Genomic DNA, 24543 nt, shown 5'->3' on the forward strand with positions numbered 1-24543 from the left:
TTAAATATGCTTTTTGGACAGCAGATTTAATGCTTTTTTTAAAAGCTAAATCTAAATAATTTCTCTCTTTTTTTTTAATGCTTATCTATTTGTTTTTGGCTGTGCTGGGTCTGCCAAAAAAAAATTTTTTTTTTTTAATGCTTATCTACTTGTTTTTGGCTGTGCTGGGTCTGGAGAAGGCAATGGCACCCCACTCCAGTACTCTTGCCTGGAAAATCCCAAGGACAGAGGAGCCTGGTAGGCTTCCGTCCATGGGGTCACTGAGAGTCGGACACGACTGAGCAACTTCACTTTCACTTTTCACTTTCATGCATTGGAGAAGGAAATGGCAACCTACTCCAGTGTTCTTGCCTGGAGAATCCCAGGGATGGGGGAGCCTGGTGGGCTGCCGTCTCTGGGGTCGCACAGAGTCGGACACGACTGAAGTGACTTAGCAGCAGTGCTGGGTCTTTGCTGCTGTGTGGGCCTTTCTCCAGTTGAGGAGAGCTGGGGCCCTTCTCCAGGTGTGGCACACGTGTTTCCCACTGCAGTGGCCTCTCTTGTTGCCAAGCATGGGTTCTAGGGCACTTGAGCTTCAGTAGTTGTGGCCTCCAAGCTCTAGAGTGCAGGCTCAGTAGTTGGGGCGCTCAGACTTAGTCTCTCCACAGCATTTGCGGAATCTTCCCAGGTCAGGGATTGAACTTGTTCTCCCGTGCTGGCAGATGGGCTCTTCATCGCGGAGCCACCAGGGAAGCTCAATTTAGTGCTTTACTCTTGCTTTTTTCTGGTGAAAGAAATGGCCACACCCTTTCTATGAGCTTTTCTGATACTTCCTTTCATTGGGTTGATCCTGGTCAGAAAACACCAGAATTCTGATTTTCAACTGGAGCAAAGAGCACGGTATTCCTGAAATCCAGCAGAGACAATCTTTTATGTCCAAAATCTGCACGGTTTTTCTTAAGCCCCTATTAAAGGTTGACATTCATGGCTTGACAGAATAATATGATTCCAGGAATGAAATGAATCCAGAAATCCAGAATCCAGAAATGAATTCCAGAAATCAAATGCTTCTTGCATTTGATGTATCTGCTCACCCCGGTGTTAGGATGGATGGGTAGGCCGGATGGTATTGAGAAAATCCTTGAATGAAGACGTTTAATCCTGTTGACAGGAACTCTGCTCACCAGTGGATGAGAATGGAAGGAGGGAAGCTTGATGATCTGCAAGTCTATGTTGGAATCCATCAACTTATTAACCCTAAACCAAACCAAAAACACAAAGAAATGAGAATTCTCAAAATCACAACACATTCCATTTTGTTCAGATTTAAAGGATGAAGGTCATGTAAGATATGAAAAAAATAAGTTAGGACACAAACAATGAGGAGAAAAAAAGCCACACTGAGATTACAAACTGTTGGCAAGTGTATACTGGCTAGAAAGGGCTTAAAAAGGAACTAACAACTGAATTAACGGACCAATGGCTTCTCCAAATAACTGAGGCAACACTAGCTTGAATAGATTTCATTATTTTCCTTAAAAGATACCACACACAAATTAAAACAAAAATATAATATCACTTAATATGTATTTTATGAGCAAAACTATAAATTAAAAAATGTGGTGTTTCTGACACTCCAGGTCTGGGGTTTGTAAACTATGGCCAGTGGCCCAAATCCAGCCCAAGGTTTGTTTTGGTATGGGACAAGCTCAGAAAGGATTTCACACTTGTAAATTGCTGGTACATGGTTAATTAAGTGCCTACATAATACCCTTGTTATGTGACCATTCCTACACAGCCTAAAGTATTTACCAAAGCTGTAATACTTTGGCCACCTGATGCAAAGAGCTGACTTATTAGAAAAGACCCTGATGCTAGGAAAGACTGAAGGCAAAAGGAGAAGGGGGCAGCAGAGGATGAAATGGCTGGATAGCATCACCAACTCAATGGACATGAGTTTGAGCAAACTCCGGGAGATAGTGCAGGACAGGGAAGCCTGGCATGCTGCAGTCCATGGGGTTGCAAAGAGTCACACACGACTCAGTAACTGAATAACAACAACACAATACCCTTGATTATGAGACCAAACCTACACAGCCTAAAGTATATACTCTCTGACCCTTTAGAAAAAAGTTTGCCGAACCCCTGCTCAGGGTAAAATTCAGCAAAGTATGAGGTCAAAAAACATACTTTTACTCATAGTCTTTGAGCTAGTTATTCCATTGCTGGGAATTTGTCACAAGAACATAATTCAATAAACTGGTTCATTTTCCCTCCAGTACAGTTCTGCAAAGGACAGTAAATTAACTGTTATTTATTGCTGTGACACAGATTATCCCAAAACTTAGCATCTTGAAACAACAGTAAGCATTTACAATCTCACACAGTTCCAGTGGGTCAGGAATTTGGGGGTGGCTCAGCTGAGTGGTTCTGCCTCAAGGTCTCTCCTGCAGATGCAGTCCAGCTCTCAGCCAGGCTACAGTTGCCTGAAGGCTGGACTGGGGCCAGAGGGTCCGGTCCACTCACAGGAGAGTGCCCTTATGTGGCAGCGGAAAGGAGGCAGTGGTGTGTGGTTCTCCAAGTGTAGTTTGGACAAGAACACTGGTTGATGTTTTAATTAACATTAATGATTAAGACAAAACTGAAACAACAAAAGATGTTATGTCAAAACTTAACTCATTCATCCATGAGGTGAGTAACGTTTTTATTGGACTAAATAACACATTTAAAAAACTCAAAGAGTATTTCCTCAAATTCTATTAATGAAATTGCTTCAGATAGGACATACTTTGAAGCTTAATTCACACTATTAACATTTTCTCAGTCATTACTTTCTAAATCTAGACAGTCAACAAAGAAATAAACTCCAATTTATAGTGTTTACCAATTTTCATGTTGTAAACACTCTCACCAGTATTGATTTCAAATTGTCAACATAAAGCCTCCATCACACAGTGTAAGTAGACATAAAAATAACCTCAAAAGCACTGATAATAGTAGAAAGTGAAAGTGGAGAGTGAAAAAGTTGGCTTAAAGCTCAACATTCAGAAAACGAAGGTCATGGCATCCGGTCCCATCACTTCATGAACTGAACTGAACTGAACCAAATCATGAGGAAATAGTTTTTATTATTTCCCTCTGTGATTATTGTTATTTATAAGAAATATAGATTTGTTCTTTGTCCTGGTTCCAGAACAGAGCTCCTAAAACGCTTGCAAATTTCTAAGTGAAGAGAGCCATAAGAGTGTCCTTTGTCATGCTGACTTGGGAAAGCTCCACAAGATGGGGTCTGGTTGCCAGGGGAACCCAAACCATGTGATTGGCAGGTTAGAACTTTTGATCACCTTCACGCAATTACCACACGCCTGCCTCCAACCTCTGAAGAAAGTGAAAGTGAAAGTTGCTCAGTTGTATTCACTCTTTGAGACCCCATAGACTATACAGTCCATGGAATTCTCCAGGCCAGAATACTGGAGTGGGTAGCCTTTCCCTTCTCCAGGCAATCTTCCCAACCCAGGGATCGAACACAGGTCTCCCACATTGCAGGTGGATTCTTTACCAGTGGAGCCACAAGGGAAGCCCAAGAATACTGGAGTGGGTAGTCTATCCCTTCTCCAGCAGATCTTCCCAACCCAGGAATCAAACTGGGGTCTCCTGCATTGCAGGCAGATTCTTTACCAACTGAACTATCAGGGAAGCCTGCCTCCAACCTCTGGCAACCACAAATCTGTTGTTTCTGTGAATTTTTTTTTATATTCCACATATAAGTGAGATCACATAGTGCTTGTATTTCTGTGCCTGACATTTCATTGAGCGTAATGCCCTCAAGGCCCATCCATGTTGTTGCAAATGGCATGATTCCTCTTTTAAAAAAACTTTTTATGGCCAAACAGAGTGTGTGTGTGTGTGTGTGTGTGTGTATCAATCACGTCTTCTTTATCCATTCATATGCTGATGGACACTTAGGTTGTTTCCACAACTTGGCCACTGTAAATAATGCTGAAATAAACATGGCAGTACATGTTTGAGGTAGTGAGTCCACTTCCTTTAGATATATAACCATAAAGCGGAACCAGATCATATGATAGTTCTATTTTTAATTTTTTTGAGGAAATTTCAATATTGCTTTTTATAGTGGTTGTATATCAATTTACATTCTCACCAACAGAATGCAAGGCTTCTCTTTTCTCCATATCCTTGCCAACACTTGTCATCTCCTGTCTGCCTCCAATGGGTGTGAAGTGATAGCTCACCGTGCTTCTGATTTGCGTCTCCCTGATGATTAGTGATGCTCAGCACCTTTCATGTGCCTGTTGGCCATCTGAATACTTCCTTTGGAAAGAAGTCTATTCAGGCCCTCTGCCTATTTAAAAATTGGATTTTTTTTTTACTATTGAATTGTATGAATTATTTATATATTTTAGATACTAACCCCTTATCATATATGTGTCTGCAAATACTTTCTCCCATTCAGTAGGTTGCCTTTGCATTTTGTTGATCATTTCTTTTGCTGTGCAGAAGCTTTATTTTGATGTAGTTCTACTTGTTTATTTTTCCCTTTGTTACTTGTGCTAATGTTCTCCCCTTTACTGTGAGCTGGACCTAGTGACCAACTTCTAGTAAACAGAATATAGCAAACGTGATAAAATGACACTTTCAAGATTAGGTGACAAAGTGAACATGGTTTCCATCTGGTCATCTTTCTCTGATCACTTGCTGTGGGGGATACCAACTGCCATATCACAAGGTCATTCCAGCACGCTGAAGGGGAGGCCCACATCATGAGCAGCTGAGGCCAGCCAGCTACAGCAGGAGTGAACGTGAAAGTGGATCCTTCCCCAAGTGAGCCCTTATAGACTGCAGCCCCGGCTGGAGACTCGACTACATGCTCATGCTCAGACGCTCAGTTGTGTCTGACTCTTTGAGACCTCATGGACTGTAGCCCACCAGGTTCTTCTGTCCATGGGATTTTCCAGGCAAGTATATTGGAGTGGGTTGCCATTTCCAACCACCTCAAAAGAGATCTGAGCCAGAATCTCCTACCTACTTGCTCCTGGGCTCCTGACCCACAGAAACTGTGAGGTAACAAATGTTTGTTGTTTCAAGGCTGTTAAGTTTCAGAGTAATTTGCTAGCAGCAATAGATAATCAATACAAGCCAAAAAAGGAGTATAACAGACATGAGACACCTGAAAGGGAAAAAGTTGTGTGTAAATAGCTGTCTCAGTAAGAGTGGAGAGGATGGATCAGAAGAGAGATTAGGTGAGAATTTTCCAAAACTGACCAATACCAGCAAACCACAATGTGAAAAGCGGTAAAAATCCTAAGCAGAACACAAAGAAAACCCCACAAATGCACAGCACCATAAAAATGTTGAAAACCTAAGACAAAGAAAAAATAATATTAAAAGCAGCCAGAGGTAAAGGACAGACTGCATTAAAAGAATAATAATAATACTAGCAGCTGACATCTCAGTGGACATATGGAAGTCAGAAGACAATAGAATGGAAGGAATAAGCAAAAATGGTCTATTCATATAATGGAGAACTATTCAGCAATAAAAAAAACCAAAGTATTTATTATACATGCTACAACATGAATGAACCTCCAAAAATTATTCTATGTGAAAGAAGCCAGACATAAAATACATACTGTATGATTTTCTACATATGAATCCAAACAATTCCATTCTTATGAAATGTCCATAAGAGGTAAATATATAAAGACAGAAAGTAGACTAGTGGTTTCCTTGGACTAGAAATGGGAACAAGGAATATTTGGAATATTTGCAAACGAACATGGAAGATCTTTCCAGAATGATGAAAATATTCTAATGTTGGCTTATGGTCCCACCATAAATTTACTAAAAACTATCAAACTATATGGTGTGAATTACTGGTTAATGCTACAGTATGTAAATTATACCCCAACAAATCTGTTTGAAGAAGAAATTAGAATTACATTGTAGAAGTATTAAAAACAACCCCTGACAATGTAAAATTCTGTATCAAGGGAAAATTCTCTAAGAAATGGAGGCCAAAAATATATTTTCAGGCAAACAAAAACTCTGAGACTTCATCAGATCAGAAAATCTGCACTAAAGGAAATAGATATTGTTTGGGCAGAAAGAAAATAGCCCGAGATGGAAGCTTAAGGGTGAATGATGCTTAAGAGTGTAAGAGCAATGCCAAGGGTAAATATGTGCTAAATTTAAAGGAATGCTGATTGCACAAAAGCACAACAATGTGCTACAGACTTTTAAATATACACAGAATTGAAATAGTTGAATAAATACCACATAGCAAAAGTGGAACAAATGGAATTTAAGAGTGCTACGCTTTGCATTGTCTGGAAGGCAGTAAATGTGCTAGTTTATTGTACACTTTAATAAGCTAAAAATGCACATTGAAATCTTAGGGTAACCAAGAAGAGAAGAGCAAGATAATTTACAAATTCTAAACTAACGGAGGAGAAAATATAAAGCAAAAAAAAAAAAAAACCCCACTAAATCAATTCCAAAGACTAGAAAGGAAATAAGAGAATATGGAATTGATGGGATAAATAGAAGACACTGAGTAATATGATAGATTTAAAACTAAATGGATTAGAAGTTTATTACTCACTAGAAAAGACCCTGATGATGGGAAAGATTGAAGGCAAAAGAAGGGGGCAGCAGAGGATGAGATGGTCAGATAGCATCACTGACTCAATGGACATGAATCTGAGCAAACTCCTCCAAGAGATAGTGGAGGACAGAGGAGGCTGGCGTGCTGCAGAACACGGGGTCGCAAAGAGCTGGACATGAATTAGCAACTGAACAACAACAACAAAGAACTACTTAAAAGATAAAGATATACAAATTAATGTTTTTTAAACTCCAGCTATATTCCATTTATAAGAAACACATCTAAAATATGTGGCTATAGTATGAATGAATGCAAAAGAATGGATAAGGAGAATATCCTTCAAAAATGAGAAACAAAATCATTTCCAGACCAAAATAACCCAGAGCGTTTGGCACCAGCATAAAAACAGTAAAGCACATGGGACAGAATGTACTTCAGGCAGAAGGAAAGTCTGAGAAGCACAAGGGAAAAAAAACACAGAAAGAGCTGAACATGTATATGAATTTAAATGGCCATTGTCTTTGATAAAACAATAACGTTTTGTGGAGTTAAAAAAGAGAATTAAAATATATAATGATAGTATAATGTATAAGTCAGTAATGGTAGGATGTGTGTGAATAAAATTAAAGTGTTTCAAAGCCTTGATATTTTCCAGGAGCAGAGTAAAGATATTACTTCCCCTGAGACTTTGATGAATTACTTATGTGCATCTCAATATCTAGGCTTACCATTAAAATAATAAAATAAGAATATACAGTTTCCAACTAGTGTGGGGTAGGGAGGAAACTACAGAATGAGAAAAAAATAATCCATAAAAGGGAGAGAATGTCATACAGACTCAACAGTAGAAAATATAAGGTAAAATGATAGATGTATTGTAAAGTAATTAGCCTCCAATTAAAATAAATAAATTTATATATATATTTTTTAATTAAAAAAATTTTTTTATTATTATTTTTTACTTTACAATATTGTATTGGTTTTGCCATACATCAACATGCATCCGCCATGGGTGTACATGTGTTCCCCATCCTGAACCCCCCTCCCACCTCCCTCCCCATACCATCCCTCTGGGTCATGCCAGTGCACCAGCCCCAAGCTTCCTGTATCCTACATCAAACCTGGCCTGGCGATTCATTTCTTATATGATATTATACATGTTTTAATGCCATTCTCCCAAATCATCCCCCCCTCCCTCTCCCACAGAGTCCAAAAGACTGTTCTATACATCTGTGTCTCTTTTGCTGTCTCGCATACAGGGTTGTCATTACCATCTTTCTAAATTCCATATATATGTGTTAGTATACTGTATTGGTGTTTTTCTTTCTGGCTTACTTCACTCTGTATAATAGGCTCCAGTTTCACCCACCTCAATAGAACTGATTCAATTGTATTCTTTTTAATGGCTGAGTAATACTCCATTGTGTATATGGACCACAGCTTTCTTATCCATCCATCTGCTGATGGACATCTAGGTTGCTTCCATGTCCTCTATTATAAACAGTGCTGCTATGAACAGTGGGGTACACGTGTCTCTTTCAATTCTGGTTTCCTCAGTGTGTATGTCCAGCAGTGGGATTGCTGGGTCATATGGCAGTTCTATTTCCAGCTTTTTAAGGAATCTCCACACTGTTCTCCATAGTGGCTGTACTAGTTTGCATTCCCACCAACAGTGTAGAGGGTTCCCTTTTCTCCACATCCTCTCAAGCATTTATTGCTTGTAGACTTTTGGATTGCAGCCATTCTGACTGGTGTGAAATGGTACCTCATAGTGGTTTTGATTTGCATTTTTCTGATAATGAGTGATGTTGAGCATCTTTTCATGTGTTTGTTAGCCATCTGTATGTCTTCTTTGGAGAAATGTCTATTTAGTTCTTTGGCCCATTTCTTGATCGGGTCGTTTATTTTTCTGGAATTGAGCTGCAGGAGTTGCTTATGTATTTTTGAGATTAGTTGTTTGTCAGTTGCTTCATTTGCTATCATTTTCTCCCATTCTGAAGGCTGTCTTTTCACCTTGCTTATAGTTTCCTTTGTTGTGCAGAAGCTTTTAATTTTAATTAGAACCCATTTGTTTATTTTTGCTTTTATTTCCAATATTCTGGGAGGTGGGTCATAGAGGATCCTGCTGTGATGTATGTCAGAGAGTGTTTTGCCTATGTTCTCCTCTAAGAGTTTTATAGTTTCTGGTCTTATGTTTAGATCTTTAATCCATTTTGAGTTTATTTTTGTGTATGGTGTTAGAAAGTGTTCTAGTTTCATTCTTTTACAAGTGGTTGACCAGTTTTCCCAGCACCACTTGTTAAAGAGATTGTCTTTTCTCCATTGTATATTCTTGCCTCCTTTGTCAAAGATAAGGTGTCCACAGGTGTGTAGGTTTATCTCTGGGCTTTCTATTTTGTTCAACTGATCTATATTTCTGTCTTTGTGCCAGTACCATACTGTCTTGATGACTGTGGCTTTGTAGTAGAGCCTGAAGTCAGGCAGGTTGATTCCTCCAGTTCCATTCTTCTTTCTCAAGATTGCTTTGGCTATTCAAGGTTTTTTGTATTTCCATACAAATTGTGAAATTATTTGTTCTAGCTCTGTGAAAAATACCGTTGGTAGCTTGATAGGTATTGCATTGAATCTATAGATTGCTTTGGGTAGTATACTCATTTTCACTATATTGATTCTTCCGATCCATGAACATGGTATATTTCTGCATCTATTAGTATCCTCTTTGATATTTTAAAAAATGATAGATATATCATAAATAATACTCATAAATAGCCTGCATATTTTATTTCAAAGACAAACATTACCAGACTGGGTAAAATAATACTGACCTGGTCTCCTTGCCACTTTATGGCCCAGTGTGGCTGCCTGGGAAGTTTACCAGGGAGGCCCCCTCAAAGCCTTCCTAGCACTGAGCCAGCATTCCTGCTTCATTCAAATAGCTTGGTGGATGAATCAGCCAATGCCAGAGCTGCCCTACCTTGGGAAATCTTTTTTTTTTTCTTTTAATTGGAGGCTAATTACTTTACAATATTGTCGTGGTTTTTGCCATACATTCACATGAAAGCAATGGCACCCCACTCCAGTACTCTTGCCTGGAAAATCCCATGGATGGAGGAGCCTGGTGGGCCGCAGTCCATGGGGTCGCTAAGAGTCGGACAAGACTCAGCGACTTCACCTTCACTTTTCACTTTCCTGCATTGGAGAAGGCAGTGGCAACCCACTCCAGTGTTCTTGCCTGGAGAATCCCAGGGATGGGGGAGCCTTGTGGGCTGCCATCTATGGGGTCGCACAGAGTCAGACATGACTAAAGCGACTTAGCAGCAGCAGCAGCAGCACATGAATCAGCCATGGGTGTACATGTGTTCCCCATCCTGAACCCCTCTCCCACCTCATTCCCCATCCCATCCCTCAGGGTCATCCCAGTGCACCAGCCCTGAGCACCCTGTCTCATGCATCGAACCTGGACTGGCAATCTATTTCACATATGATAATATACATGTTTCAGTGCTATTTTAAATGAAATAATAAACCTTCCTAATTGTCTAAACCAGTCGAGTTTGGTTTATCTGTTACTTAGAGTCAAAAGCATCCCAACTGATATGATGCCACTTTTTGCTTTTCATTCCTAGGAATTTATGTTAAAATTATGTTTGTTGGATGATATTATATTCAATATTTTCTACACTAATGAATATCAGAGGCTGGAAGACTATTCAGTGAGGATGTTACAGAAAGGATTCAAACACTGGGCAACGTTTGAGTACCCTTCCAACCCTAAGATTCCTGGAATCTATGGTTTTATATTCACTTACCGAATGAAGATTTCTTCCATAGTGGTGACAGAGGCCCCAAAGCTGGCAATGCCCAGCTCTTCCTGCCTCAGTTCCAAGTCAGTAAACAGAGCTTCAAAGCTGGAAGGGAAGAGCAGTTTTATTCATCAAAGGTGGAAGTTGAATCCCTCCTTATGGTTATCCTTGGCTTTCTACAAAGGAAAAAGCATGGACTATGGAGTTAAGAAGATATTTGTTCAAGTCTCAATTCTGTCCCTCTTGAGCTTCATGACTCTGAACTTGAACAATGAGCATAAATAATACCATTTACTTCAAAACTTTCTGTAAGGATAAATCAAATATACACCTAGCACACTGCAGGTGCAAAGTAAATATTAATTCATCTCTGAAATCATATCAAGCATCTTTTCTGACTAAAACACTATAAGACTAGAAATCAACTACATGAAAAAAAAACCCTGCAAAACCACAAATGCATGGAGGCTAAACAACATGCTACTAAACAACTGATGAGTCACTGAAGAAATCAAAGCAGAAATTTAAAAATACCTAGAGACAAATGAAAATGAAGCCATGATAATACAAAATCTACATGATGTGGCAAAAGAAAGAAGCTCTAAGATGGAAGTTTATAGTAATACAAGCCAACCTCAGGAAACAAGAAAATTTTAAAATGACCTAAACTGAACCTAGAGGAACAACAAGAAGAAACCAAACCCAAAGTTAGCAGAAGGAAATAAATCATAAATATTAGAGCAGAAATGAATAAAGACCAAAAACAATAGAAAAAAGCAATGAAACTAAGAGGAGTTTCTTTGAAAAGATAAATAAACTGATGAACCTTTAGCTAGACTCATTAAGAAAAACAGAGAGTGGGCCCAAATCAATAGAATCAGAAATGAAAAAGGGGAAGCTACAATGGACACCACCAAAACACAAAGGAATATAAGAACTATATATGAACAGTCATACACCAATAACATGGACAATAAAGAAGAAATGGGCAAATTCACAGAAATTCTAGACTGAGCCAGGAAGAAATAGAAAATATGAACAGATCAACAATCAGTAATGAAACTGAATTGGAAATAATTTTTAAAAACTCCCAACAAACAAAAGTCCAGGACCAGCTGGCTTCACAGGTGAATTCTACCAAACATTTAGAGAAGAAAAATCCTTCTCAAGCTATTCCAAAAAATTGCAGAGGACATAATGCTTCCAAACTCATTCTATAAGGCCCTGATACCAAAACCAGACAAAGATATCACACAGAAAAAGAAAATTACATGCCAATATCACTGATGACCATAGATGCAAAAATTCTGAACAAAATAGTGGCAAACTGAATTCAACAATATATTAAAAGGTTCACATACTGTGATCAAGTGGAATTTATTTCAGGGATGCAAGTGTTGGTTCAGTATCTGCAAATCAATCAATGTGATACACCACATTAACAAACTAGAGAATAAAACTCACATGATTGTCTCAACAGATGAAGGAAAAATTTCTGGGCAAAATTCAATATCCATTTATGATAAAAACTCTCCACAGAGTGGGAATAGAAGGAACGTTCCTCAACATAATAAAGGCCACATATAAGCCCACAGCTAACATCACACTTGATGTGAAAAACTGCAAGTATTTCCTCTAAGATCAGGAACAAGACAAAGATGCTCACTCTCACCACTTTCATTCAACATGGTTTTGGAAGTCCTGGCCACAGCAATTGGACAAGAAAAGAAATAGAAGAAATCCATATTGGAAAGGAAGAAGTAAAGCTGTCTCCATTTTCAGGTGACATGATACTATACGTAGAAAATCCTCAAGATGCCATAAAAAAGCTACTAGAACTCATCAATGAATTTGTAAAATTTAAAGGATACAAAGTTAATATACAGAATTCTATTGTTCTATATTGTTCTGTTCTGTACACAGAGCTCTGTACACTTACAAAAAATTATCAGAAAGGAGAATGAAGGAAACAATTTCATTTACCATCACATAAAGAACATTATAGCATATATAGATAAAAACATTATAGATAAAAGACCAGTACTTGGAAAGCCATAGGCACTGATGAAAGAAACTGAAGACAATACAAACAGGTAGAAAGATACACTTGTTCTTAGATTGGAAGAATTATTATTGTTAAAATGACCATACAATCCAAGGCAATCTACAGATTCAATGCAATCTCTATCAAGATACCAATGACATTTTTGACAGAACTAGAACAAATAATTCTAAAATTTGTATGGAAACATAAGAGGGCCTGAATAGCCAAAGCCATCTTGAGAAAAAAAAAGACTAGAGCTGGAAGTATCACATAAAGCGATAGTAATCAAAACAGTATGGTATTGGCACAGAAACAGACAAGTGGATCAATGGAACAGAACAGAGAACCCAGAATAAGCCCACGCAGCTACAGCCAATCAGTTTACAACAAAGGAGACAAGAACAGGCAATGGGGAAACCCAGTCTCTTTGTTAAGCTGTGCTGAGAAATAAACTGGACAGCTACATGTAAAAGAATGAAATTAGAACATTTTCTCACGCCATATACAAAAATAAACTCAAAATGGACTAAGACCTAAATGTAAGACCAGAAATCATAAAATTCCTAGAAGAAAACAAAGGCAGAACACAGTTTCACATGAACCATAACAATATTTTTTTGGATCTATATCCTAAGGCAAAGAAAACAAAAGCAAAAACAAATGGGACTTAATTAAACTTAAAAGCTTTTGCACCAGCAAAGGAAACTATTGACAAAAAAAAAGATTAGCTACTGAAATGGGAAAAAATATTTGCAAATAGTATGTGATGTGAGTCTGAGTGAACTCTGGGAGCTGGTGATGGACAGGGAGGCCTGGTGTGCTGCGATTCATGGGGTCGCAAAAAGTCGGACATGACTGAGTGACTGAACTGAACTGATAAGGGGTTAATATCCAAAAACATATAAATGGCTCATTGAACTCAATATCAAAAAGACAAACAACCTAATTTTAAAACGGGCAGAAGACCTGAATAGGCATTTTTCCAGCTTGCATGAAAGGGTGTGAAAGTCACTGTGAAGTAGACTGAGTAATTCATGGGCAATGAGATAAAGCAGGCAACATGATTAACCTATTTTTAGAGAGCTTCACCTGCGCAGGGTTACAGGACATGGAGTGGTGGCTGGAAAGAGAGGCAGGCTCAAGACAGTGTATCTCCAGAGCACACTAATATGTTCATGGACATGAGCCAAAGAAGAGAAGTAGATGATGTAGATGAAAGAGGAAATAACCAAACCAGCAAACTCCTAAGACCAAGTGGCTGAGTACTTGAGCTGGTGTTGAAAAAAGCAAGTTTGTAGGTCTGTTAAAAGGGATAAATAGAGTACTTGTTGGATGGTGTTTACTTTCTCAATGAAGTATAACTAAGATTCCTATCCGAAAGAAACATGAGGACTGAGGAGAGGGAGAGAGGGACATGTTGGGAATGAGTCTGAGGTCTGAAATAATTACAAGGCTGACCTTGGCTCCCACCCCACATCGAAAATCTACTTATGACTTTATAGTTCAGTTCAGTTCAGTTCAGTTGCTCAGTTGTGTCCGACTCTTTGAGACCCCAAGAATCGCAGCACGCCAGGCCTCCCTGTCCATCACAAACTCCCGGAGTTCTCTCAGACTCACGTCCATCGAGTCAGTGATGCCATCCAGCCATCTCATCCTCTGTTGTCCCCTTCTCCTCCTGCCCCCTATCCCTCCCAGCATCAGTCTTTTCCAATGAGTCAACTCTTCGCGTGAGGTGGCCAAAGTGCTGGAGTTTCAGTCCAAATGTTCTGCATCCACAGATTTAACCAAACGAGGGGTAGTGTAGCACCATAGTAACCTATTTATTGAAAAAATCCAGGTATAAATGGACTCACACAGTTCAAACCTGTGTCGTTCAAGGGTCAACTGTAATATAAAGGAAAATCAAGTACAGTTTTCATCTGAGCCCAGTTACTTGGGTGCCTGTAATTAGAGTTCACACAGTCAAGGGCCCCTCTGATGCCATCATAAATAATTTTATTTTAATCTGAAAGCAGCTGGGAGCCATCAGGGGTTTTTAAAGAGGGAGGGAACATGATCAAAAGGCTTCCCTGGTGGCGCAGATGGTAAAGAACCCTCCTGCCAATGAAGGAGATGCAGGTTCGATCCCTGGGTCAGGAAGATCCCCTGCAGAAGGAAATGGCAAACCACTCCAGTATTCTTCCCTGGGAAATCCCATGGACAGAGGAGCCTGGCGGGCTACAGTCCATGGGGCTGCAAAAGAGTCAGACGTGACTTAGTGACTAAACAACAACAACAGTGTCCTATATTTTCAAGTGCACTCTGGCTGGAGTGTGGTGTCTTTCTGCTGCTGCTGCTGCTGCTGCTGCTGCTAAGTCGCTTCAGTCGTGTCCGACTGTGTGTGACCCCATAGACGGCAGCCTACCAGGCTTCCCCGTCCCTGGGATTCTCCAGGCAAGAACACTGGAGTGGGTTGCCATTGCCTTCTATCAAACGCCTAGAAATCCAAACCATTACAGAATTGAGAGCCCTTGGTGAGGACAGGGACGGGAGAGATGACTGAACACTGAGCACATGCAAAAAATTACTCCAGCCCTCTCAGGTCCATACCTGTGCGCGCTCTCTTTAGGAAGGATAAATGTTAGCTCTTCTCCAATGCTAGACTGGAAAACTGCATTTGGTATGTGCTGGTAAACCAGAAGAGAAATCTTCTCTGTGTCACAATGTGGTTTTCTTACCAGAGTTATATAATATCCTGCACCTGAAACATTTAAAAGATCATGAAATGGTTTTTCTCTTTTTAGTTACCCTTAGTGTTCTATAGCCTAGAACATGACAGCTCCATAGGCTAGACAAGCTGGAGAGCTGTGGTGAATTTGCCTTGGAAGGTCTATAACACTATTCTTGAGTCTCTCCTTTGACTCCATAGTTGGGAGGTGATAACAGCATTTAGCAATACTAGGAAAAATAAAAGGAGGGCTGCATTAAAGGCAACACTCTGCTTAAGGGATAACTAATGTGGGGAAGCGAAAATTGAGCAGAGAGAGACCTTGAACATTAAGGTTAAGAACAAAAGTATCTCTTTCATAATTAAATTATGTTTTGAGAATACATACCCTATGGTATTCTAAATATTCTTTCAGAAGCTACTAGTAACACTTGTTACTACATTGCTGGCACTGTGGTCACTCAACAAACATTCACTGAGCTCTTGTGACCTGACAGGCACTTTTCTAGATACTGAGCATATAGCAGCAGATCAAACAGTCAAAAAGCCCTATTCTCACTCAAGGAGCTTTCATTACAGGAACGTGAGACATATGATAAGGTAAATAAGTAAATCAAGACCATATTAGTGACAAGTGCTAAGGCGAAAGATGAACAGGAAGGGGATACAGAGTATTGGGGATCATGACTTTGAAGCTGGGGAAAGCCTCACTGAGAATGTGACATCTCTGAAAGGACTAAAGACCTGAGGAAGAGGAGGCGGCATGGTGATACGTGGGCTGGGATGCAGGAGGAGGCCCATGTCCTGGATCAGAAAGGGGGCCCTGAGGCGGGAGCAGAAGAATATCAGGAGAAATGGCTGGGGAAGCAGGACCAGGCTAAGCAACGCGTTTGAGCGGCTCCCAGGACCCTGCCTTCTCCTTTCATGAAGTGGGATGGGGAGTCATCAGTGGACTGAGCAGCAGAGCGGCACACTCATTCTGACAAGTGGGCCAGAGGCCAGCTGTGGGCTGGAAGCAACTTCAATGATCCAGGTAGGGAGACAGTATGCTGGGCCAGGGTGTGAGGAAGGCAGGGCCATGGGGATTGGCAGATGGATCAGATATGGGCTATGAGACGTAGAGGATCAGGGAGCCCTGAGATTCTGGCCAAGCTGCTAAAAGGACGGAGCTGCCTTTACTGTGGGTGAGCTGGTGTGTTGGTCAAGAGCTGGAGTTCAGCTGTGCCATCAGCCATGGACAGTCCAACAGATACGTTCACTGTCTAGGGGTGTGCAGAGTAAGCAGTTAGATACACAAATCTGGAGTTCAGCTGAGAGGTCCTGCAGAGACATTTTTCAGCACAGATACGTATAAGTCAGGACACTGAATGAGACCACCAAGTCAGTGAGCAGGGGAAAAAATAGTGACACGACCTGGGCACTTCCAAGCCTAGAAGTAGAAGTGAGGCAGAGGGGCAGTCAGAGACACTAGAGGGAAACCCAGACAGCTGGGGGCCAGGAAAAGAGGGGGATGTCTGTGGCGGGATGTCCAGCAGGAGTTCGCCCCACTGTGGAGAGAACAACTCGCCCTATGCAGGCATTAGCTCCCTCTTTGAGGAACAAGGTCTCTTAATCTTCATTTTAATAAAAGAAAATAATAGAATGGGAAAGACTAGAGATCTCTTCAAGAAAATTAGAGATATCAACGGAATATTTCATCCAAAGATTGACATAATAAAGGACAGAAACGCTATGGACCTAACAAAAGCAGAAGATATTGAGAAGAGGTGTCAAGAATACACAAAAGAACTGTACAAAAAAGATCTTCAAGGCCCAGATAACCACAATGGTGTGATCAGTCACCCAGAGCCAGATACCCTGGAATGTGAAGTCAAGTGGGACTTAGGAAGCATTACAAGGAATAAAGCTAGTGGAGGTGATGGAATTCCAGCTGAGCTATTTCAATGCCTAAAAGATGATGCTGTGGAAGTGCTGCACTTAATATGCCAAGAAGTTTGGAAAACTCAGCAGTGGCCAAGTGGAAAAGGTCAGTTTTCATTCCAATCCCAAAGAAAGGCAATGCCAAAGAATGCTCAAACTACTGCACAATTGCACTCATCTCACACACTGCAAAGTAATGCTCAAAATTATCCAAGTGAGGCTTCAATAGTACATGAACCATGAACTTCCAGATGTTCAAGCTGGATTTAGAAAAGGCAGAGGAACCAGAGATCAAATTGCCAACATCCATTGGATCATCTAAAAAGCAAGAGAGTTCCAGGAAAACATCTACTTCTGCTTTATTGATTATGCCAAAGTCTTCGACTGTGTAAAGTCGAACAAACTGTGGAAAATTCTTCAAGAGGTGGGAATACCAGACCACCTGACATGCCCCCTGCGAAATCTGTATGCAGGTCAAGAAGCAACAGTTAGAACTGGACATGGAACAAGAGACTGGTTCCAAATTGGGAAAGGAGTACGTCAAGGCTGTATATGGTCGCTCTGTTTACTTAACTTATATTCAGAGTACATCATGCGAAATGCTGGGCTGGGTGAAGCACAAGCTGGAATCACGACTGCCAGAAGAAATATCAATAACCTCAGATATGTAGATGATGACACCCTTATGGCAGAAAGTGAAGAGGAACTAAAGAGCCTCTTGATAAAAGTGAAAGAGGAGAGTGAAAAAGCTGGCTTAAAACTCAACATTCAGAAAACTAAGATCATGGCATCTGGTCCCATCACTTCATGGCAAACAGATGGGGAAACAATGCAAACAGTAAGAGACTTTATTTTCTTGGGCTGCAAAATCACTGCAGATGGTGACCACAGCCATGGAATTAAAAGATGCTTGCTCCTTAGAAGAAAAGCTATGACCAACTTACACAGCATATTAATAGCGGAGACATTACTTTTCCAACAAAGGTCTGTCTAGTCAAAACTATAGTTTTCCTGTGGTCATGTATGGATGTGAGAGTTGGACTATAAAGAAATCTGAGAGCTGAAGAATTGCTGCTTTTGAACTGTGGTGTTGGAGAAGACTCTTGAGAGTCCCTTGGACTGCAAGGAGATCCAACCAGTCCATCCTAAGGGAAATCAGTCCTGAATATTTGTTGGAAGGACTGATGCTGAAACTGAAGCTCCAATACTTTGGCCACCTGATGCAAAGAGCTGACTCATTTGAAAAGACCCTGATGCTGGGAAAGATTGAAGGCGGGAGAAGGGGATGACAGAGGATGAGATGGTTGGATGGCATCACTGACTCGATGGACGTGAGTTTGAGTAACCTCCAGGAGATAGTGATGGACAGAGAAGCCTGGCGTGCTGCAGTCCATTGGGTCGCAAAGAGTAGGACACAACTAAGCAACTGAACTGAACTGAAACTAAGGCTACAAAACGATGAACTAACTTTGTAACAAGGATGAAGAAGGAGTAAACTACCAGCATGGAGCTCAGGCACAGGTCTTCTGACTCCAAGTCTCAGAGATTCTTTCCACTCTCCTCCTTGTCATTCTCACAGCCCCTCTGCCTGGGCCTCGGGTCTCCACCCACAGGGAGCAGACAGGCCGTCTAGAGAAGGCCGCTCCCCACCTGACCTCAGGGGCCCTCGGGGAACATGACCAGTGGACACTTTGTCCCGCACCTGGACCAGCCACGCGACCCCATGTGGAATGGACTTTCGGCTGCCCGCTGGCCCCGCTCACCGTATTTCTCCTTGAGGAACAGCGACGACCCGCAGCACTGCAGCTCCCCCTTGGCCATGATGGCGATGCGGTCCCCCAGCAAGTCAGCCTCGTCCATGAAGTGGGTGGTCAGCAGGATGGTGCGGTCGCTCTTGTGCTGCTGCAGAAGGTCCCAGATGGCCCTCCTGGAGATGGCGTCCACCCCCGAGGTGGGCTCGTCCAGCATCAGCACCTGGAGGGCGGAGGAGCAGCCCCGTGAGGACGGCAGAGCCCCGGCCTGGGCTTCAGGCTGCGCCGCAGGCCCCCCGGGCCTACCTTGGAGCCCGCGATGAGGGCGATGCCGATGGAGAGCTTGCGCCGCATCCCACCGCTCAGAAACCTGCTCCGGGAATCCCGCTTCTCCTCCAGCCCAAGCACGTGCAGCATGCGTTTGACCTCCTCAGGGCACTTCTGACGCGGCAAGCCTTTCAGCTGAAACGGAGGGGATGGAGATCCGGCCAGGGCTTCCAACGGGGCCAGGGAGCGCCCAACAAGCATTTTGCTTGTAGAGCAGTAACCCCTTATCTCCCTTATCTGAGATTTTTCTTTCCACAGTTTTAGTTACCCACTACCCACAGTGAACCATGGTCTGAAAACATTAAATAAAAAATTAACAGAAATAAACTTGTAAGTTTTAAATTGTGCACACCATTCTGAGTGTCTTGAACTCTGAAATCATGTGCCATGCTGCTCTGTCCTGCTCAGGATCCCTACCCATTGACATCATCTGCTTTTGACATCCAACCATCAACACTTCCATGACCTGATGATCCAGGATCACCTGGAGCCTGGATCCTACTTTTGATGAATCATCAGAAGGTCAACAGCCTAAAGCTGTGTCACCAATGCCTGACATCCTTCACCTCACTTCATCTCATCACATGGGCATCTTACCATCTGAAATCACAAGAACGGTGCGTGCGTGCTAAGTAGCTTGTCGTATCCAACTTTGCAACTACACGGACTGTAGCCGCCAGGCTCCTCTGTCCATGGGATTCTCCAGGCAAGAATACTGGAGTGGGTTGCCGTGTTCTCCTCCAGGGGTTCTTCCTGACACAGGGATCAGACCCATGTCTCTTGTATCTCCTGCATTGGCAGGTGGATTCTTTACCACTAGTGCCATCTTTAAGTACAGTACAATAAAATATTTTGAGAGGGAGAGATCACATTCACGTAACTTTTATTACAGCCCCTCAGGCTCCTCTGTCCATGGAATCCTCCAGGCAAGAATACTGCAGTTGGTGGCCATCTACTTCTCCAGGGAATCTTCTTGACATAGGGATTGAACCTGGGTCTTCTGCATTGCAGGCAGATTCTCTACCATCTGAGCCACCAGGGAAGCTCCTTTATTACAGTATATTGTTATAATTGTTCTATTTTATTGATTGTTGTTAATGTCTTGCTGTGCATAATTTATAAATTAAACTTTGTCATAGGTTGCACGTACAGGAAAAAAACAGAGGACATATCGACTTTGGAACTATCTGAGATTTCAGGCATCCACTGGTGGTCTTGGAGCAAATCCCCCACAAATAAGGGGGGGTATTATAAATACATAAACTATACATGAGAAAGATACACAGTAAACTTACTACCTTCAGGGAAAGGGATACAAGGCTTTTGCATCTTTTTTTTCCACAAGCTGTGAGGTGTGTGGGATCTTAGTTCCCTGACCAGGGATTGAACCTGGGCACTTGGTAGTGAAAGGGCAGAGTCTTAACCACTTGACTGCCAGGGAAGACCTGGCTTTTTCATCTTGAACCATCTAAAAAAATGACTTATTAATACTAAGTTCAGTTCAGTTCAGTTCAGTCGCTCAGTCGTGCCCGACTCTTTGCAACCCCATGAATCACAGCACGCCAGGCCTCCCTGTCCATCACAAGCTCCCGGAGTGCACTCGGACTCACGTCCATCGAGTCAGTGATGCCATCCAGCCATCTCATCCTCTGTCATCCCCTTCTCCTCCTGCCCCCAATCCCTCGCAAGATCAGAGTCTTTTCCAATGAGTCAACCTTTCTCATAAGGTGGCCAAAGTATTGTAGTTTCAGCTTTAGCATCAGTCATTCCAAAGAACACCCAGGGCTGATTTCCTTTAGAATGGACTGGTTGGATCCCCTTGCAGTCCAAGGAACTCTCAAGAGTCTTTTCCAACACCACAGTTCAAAAGCATCAGTTCTTCGGTGCTCAGCTTTCTTCACAGTCCAACTCTCACATCCATACATGACCACTGGAAAAACCATAGCCTTGACTAGACGGACTTTTGTTGGCAAAGTAATGTTTCTGCTTTTCAATATGCTATCTAGGTTGGTCATAACTTTCCTTCCAAGGAGCAAGCGTCTTTTAATTTCATGGCTGCAATCACCATCTGCAGTGATTTTGGAGCCCAAAAAATAAAGTCAGCCACTGTTTCCACTGTTTCCCCATCTATTTCCCATGAAGTGATGGGCCAGATGCCATGATCTTAGTTTTTTGAATGTTGAGCTTTAAGCCAACTTTTTCACTCTCTTCTTTCACTTTTATCAAGAAGCTTTTTAGTTCTTCTTCACTTTATGCCATAAGGGTGGTGTCATCTACATATCTGAGGTTATTGACATTTCTCCTGGCAATCTTGATTCCAGCTTGTGCTTCTTCCAGCCCAGCTACTACAGCATATTAAAAGGGTTATACACCATGACCAAGTGGGATTTATTCCAGGAATGCAAGAAAGGTTCAATATATTAAGAATCATTGTAAGTATTAAATAATAAAGAATCTGCCTGGTGTCTGTCCCCAGTTACTGGGAGGAGCCTCTAAATCCTTGGAGGGATGGTATGTCTTTGTTATTCCTGGTAGTACCCTCAGGTCACACCTGCTACTGAAGTGATCAAGATCCTGGCTGGTCATACCAGAAAGATCAACCATGTAATTTGAGAGTTGGGGCTTTGAGCCAGGTTATCAATCTGATCTCCCGATTTGCCAGGAGGGAGAGACTGCAGATTAAGTTTAGTCACGAGGTTCATGATTCACTCATGAACCTATGTAATGAAACTCCAATAAAAACTAGACACTTAAATGGAACAAAATAGAAAGCCCAGAGATAAATCCACGCACCTATGGACACCTTATCTTTGACAAAGGAGGCAAGAATATACAATGGATTAAAGACAATCTCTTTAACAAGCGGTGCTGGGAAAACTGGTCAACCACTTGTAAAAGAATGAAGCTAGAACACTTTCTAACACCAAACACAAAAATAAACTCAAAATGGATTAAAGATCTAAATGTAAGAGCAGAAACTATAGAACTCCTAGAGGAGAACATGGGCAAAACACTCTCTGACATACATCAAAGCAGGATCCTCTATGACCCACCTCCCAGAATATTGGAAATAAAAGCAAAAATAAACAAATGGGACCTAATTAAAATTAAAAGCTTCTGCACAACAAAGGAAACTATAAGCAAGGTGAAAAGACAGCCTTCAGAATGGGAGAAAATAACAGCAAATGAAGCAACTGACAAACAACTAATCTCAAAAATATACAAGCAACTCCTACAGCTCAATTCCAGAAAAATAAACAACCCGATCAAAAAATGGGCCAAAGAACTAAATAGACATTTCTCCAAAGAAGACATACAGATGGCTAACAAACACATGAAAAGATGCTCAACATCACTCATTATCAGAGAAATGCAAATCAAAACCACTATGAGGTACCATTTCACGCCAGTCAGAATGACTGCGATCCAAAAGTCTACAGGCAAAAAATGCTTGAGAGGGTGTGGAGAAAAGGGAACCCTCTTACACTGTTGGTGGGAATGCAAACTAGTACAGCCACTATGGAGAACAGTGTGGAGATTCCTTAAAAAACTGGAAATAGAACTGCCATATGACCCAGCAATCCCACTTCTGGGCATACACACTGAGGAAACCAGAAGGGAAAGAGACACGTGTACCCCAATGTTCATAGCAGCACTGTTTATAATAGAGGACATGGAAGCAACCTAGATGTCCATCAGCAGATGGATGGATAAGAAAGCTGTGGTACATATACACCATGGAGTATTACTCAGCCATTAAAAAGAATACATTTGAATCAGTTCTAATGAGGTGGATAAAACTGGAGCCTATTATACAGAGTGAAGTAAGCCAGAAAGAGAAACACCAATAAAGTATGCTGCTGCTACTGCTAAGTCACCTCAGTCGTGTCCGACTCTGTGCGACCCCATAGACGGCAGCCCACCAGGCTCCCCTGTCCCTGGGATTCTCCAGGCAAGAACACTGGAATGGGTTGCCATTTCCTTCTCCAATGCATGAAAGTGAAAAGTGAAAGTGAAGTCGCTCAGTCGTGTCCGACTCTTAGCGACCTCATGGACTGCAGCCTACCAGGCTCCTCCATCCATGGGATTTTCCAGGCAAGAGTACTGGAGTGGGGTGACATTGCCTTCTCTGCCAATACTAATGCACATATATGGAATTTAGAAAGATGGTAACGATAACCCTGTATACAAGACAGCAAAAGAGACACTGATGTATAGAACAGTCTTTTGGACTCTGTGGGACAGGGAGTGGGGGATGATTTGGGAGAATGGCCTTGAAACATGTATAACATCATACATGAAACGAGTTGCCAGTCCAGGTTCGATGCACAATACTGGATGCTTGGGGCTGGTGCACTGGGACAACCCAGAGGGATGGTACAGGGAGGGAGGAGGGTGGAGGGTTCAGGATGGGGAACACGTGTATACCTGTGGCAGATTCATGTTGATATATGGCAAAACCAATACAATATTGTAAAGTTAAAAAAAAAAAAACAACTAGACACTTAGGTGAAGCTTAGGTGAGCTACCCTCTATACAGTGATGCGCCAAGAGGGTGACACGTTCTTAAGACATGGAAGCTTTTCATTTGGGACCCTCCCAGACATCACCCTGCATGTCTCTTCTTTTACTGGTCCTGATTTATGTATCCTTTATAATATATACATATAATATATACTATAATCCTGAGTTCTGTGAGTCCTTCTAGCGAATTAGTGAAGCTGAGGAGTCAGTGGGAACTCCTAACTTTGAAGGCGGGTTGTGGGCGTGCTCTGTTGGGAGCGCAGGCTCGCGGCCGTGCTCTGACGCGGCCGCAGTCTGTGGGGCACTGTGCCCGTAGCGTGTGAAGCGTGCACTGGCTCCATCCTGAGTGTTGAATTGCACTGCAGTGATGCAGCATATTAGAAGAATAAAGAGTCCAAGGGGCAAGCTGACCCTAGAGTTTACATGGAAATGAAAGTGACCTGGAACAGGCAAAACAATCTTGAAAACAAACAAAAAAGAGTTGGAGGGCTCACATTCTTTGATTTCCAAACGTACTACAGGGACTTCCCTGGTGGTCTAGTGGCAAAAACTCCCATGCTCCCAATGCAGGGGCCCAGGTTTGATCAGGGGACTAGATCCCAAATGCCTCAACTAAGAACTGGCACAGCCAAATAAATAAATAAATATTTTTTTAAACTTACTACAAAGCTATACTAATTAAGACATTGTGGTATTGGCATAAGGATAGATGCATAGACCAATGAAATAGAAGTGAGAGTCCAGGAATAATCCCATATATCTACTGTCAGTTGATTTCTGAAAAGGTGCCAAGACTATTCAATGGGGAAATAATGGTCATTTCAACAAATGGTGCTGGACAATTGAATATTCACATGCAAAAG

General features: G+C 41.7%; 1 protein-coding gene across 4 annotated transcripts in view; it reads right to left on the reverse strand.

The window, feature by feature from the left end:
- Positions 1-24543, reverse strand: part of LOC102393607 (ATP-binding cassette sub-family A member 17) — a 113593-nt gene that overhangs the window by 31867 nt on the left and 57183 nt on the right. For all 4 annotated transcript variants that reach the window (XM_025274961.3, XM_044936176.2, XM_025274960.3 and 1 more), the window contains 5 exons: positions 19136-19291; positions 18842-19052; positions 15041-15191; positions 10414-10512; positions 1074-1236 (listed from right to left, as the gene is read on the reverse strand). In XM_025274961.3, coding sequence (XP_025130746.2) covers positions 1074-1236; positions 10414-10512; positions 15041-15191; positions 18842-19052; positions 19136-19291 — 780 coding nt within the window. The remainder of the gene's footprint in view (positions 1-1073; positions 1237-10413; positions 10513-15040; positions 15192-18841; positions 19053-19135; positions 19292-24543) is intronic.

The sequence above is a fragment of the Bubalus bubalis genome, chromosome 24 (genome assembly GCF_019923935.1).
Source record: "Bubalus bubalis isolate 160015118507 breed Murrah chromosome 24, NDDB_SH_1, whole genome shotgun sequence".
Taxonomy (NCBI): domain Eukaryota; kingdom Metazoa; phylum Chordata; class Mammalia; order Artiodactyla; family Bovidae; genus Bubalus; species Bubalus bubalis.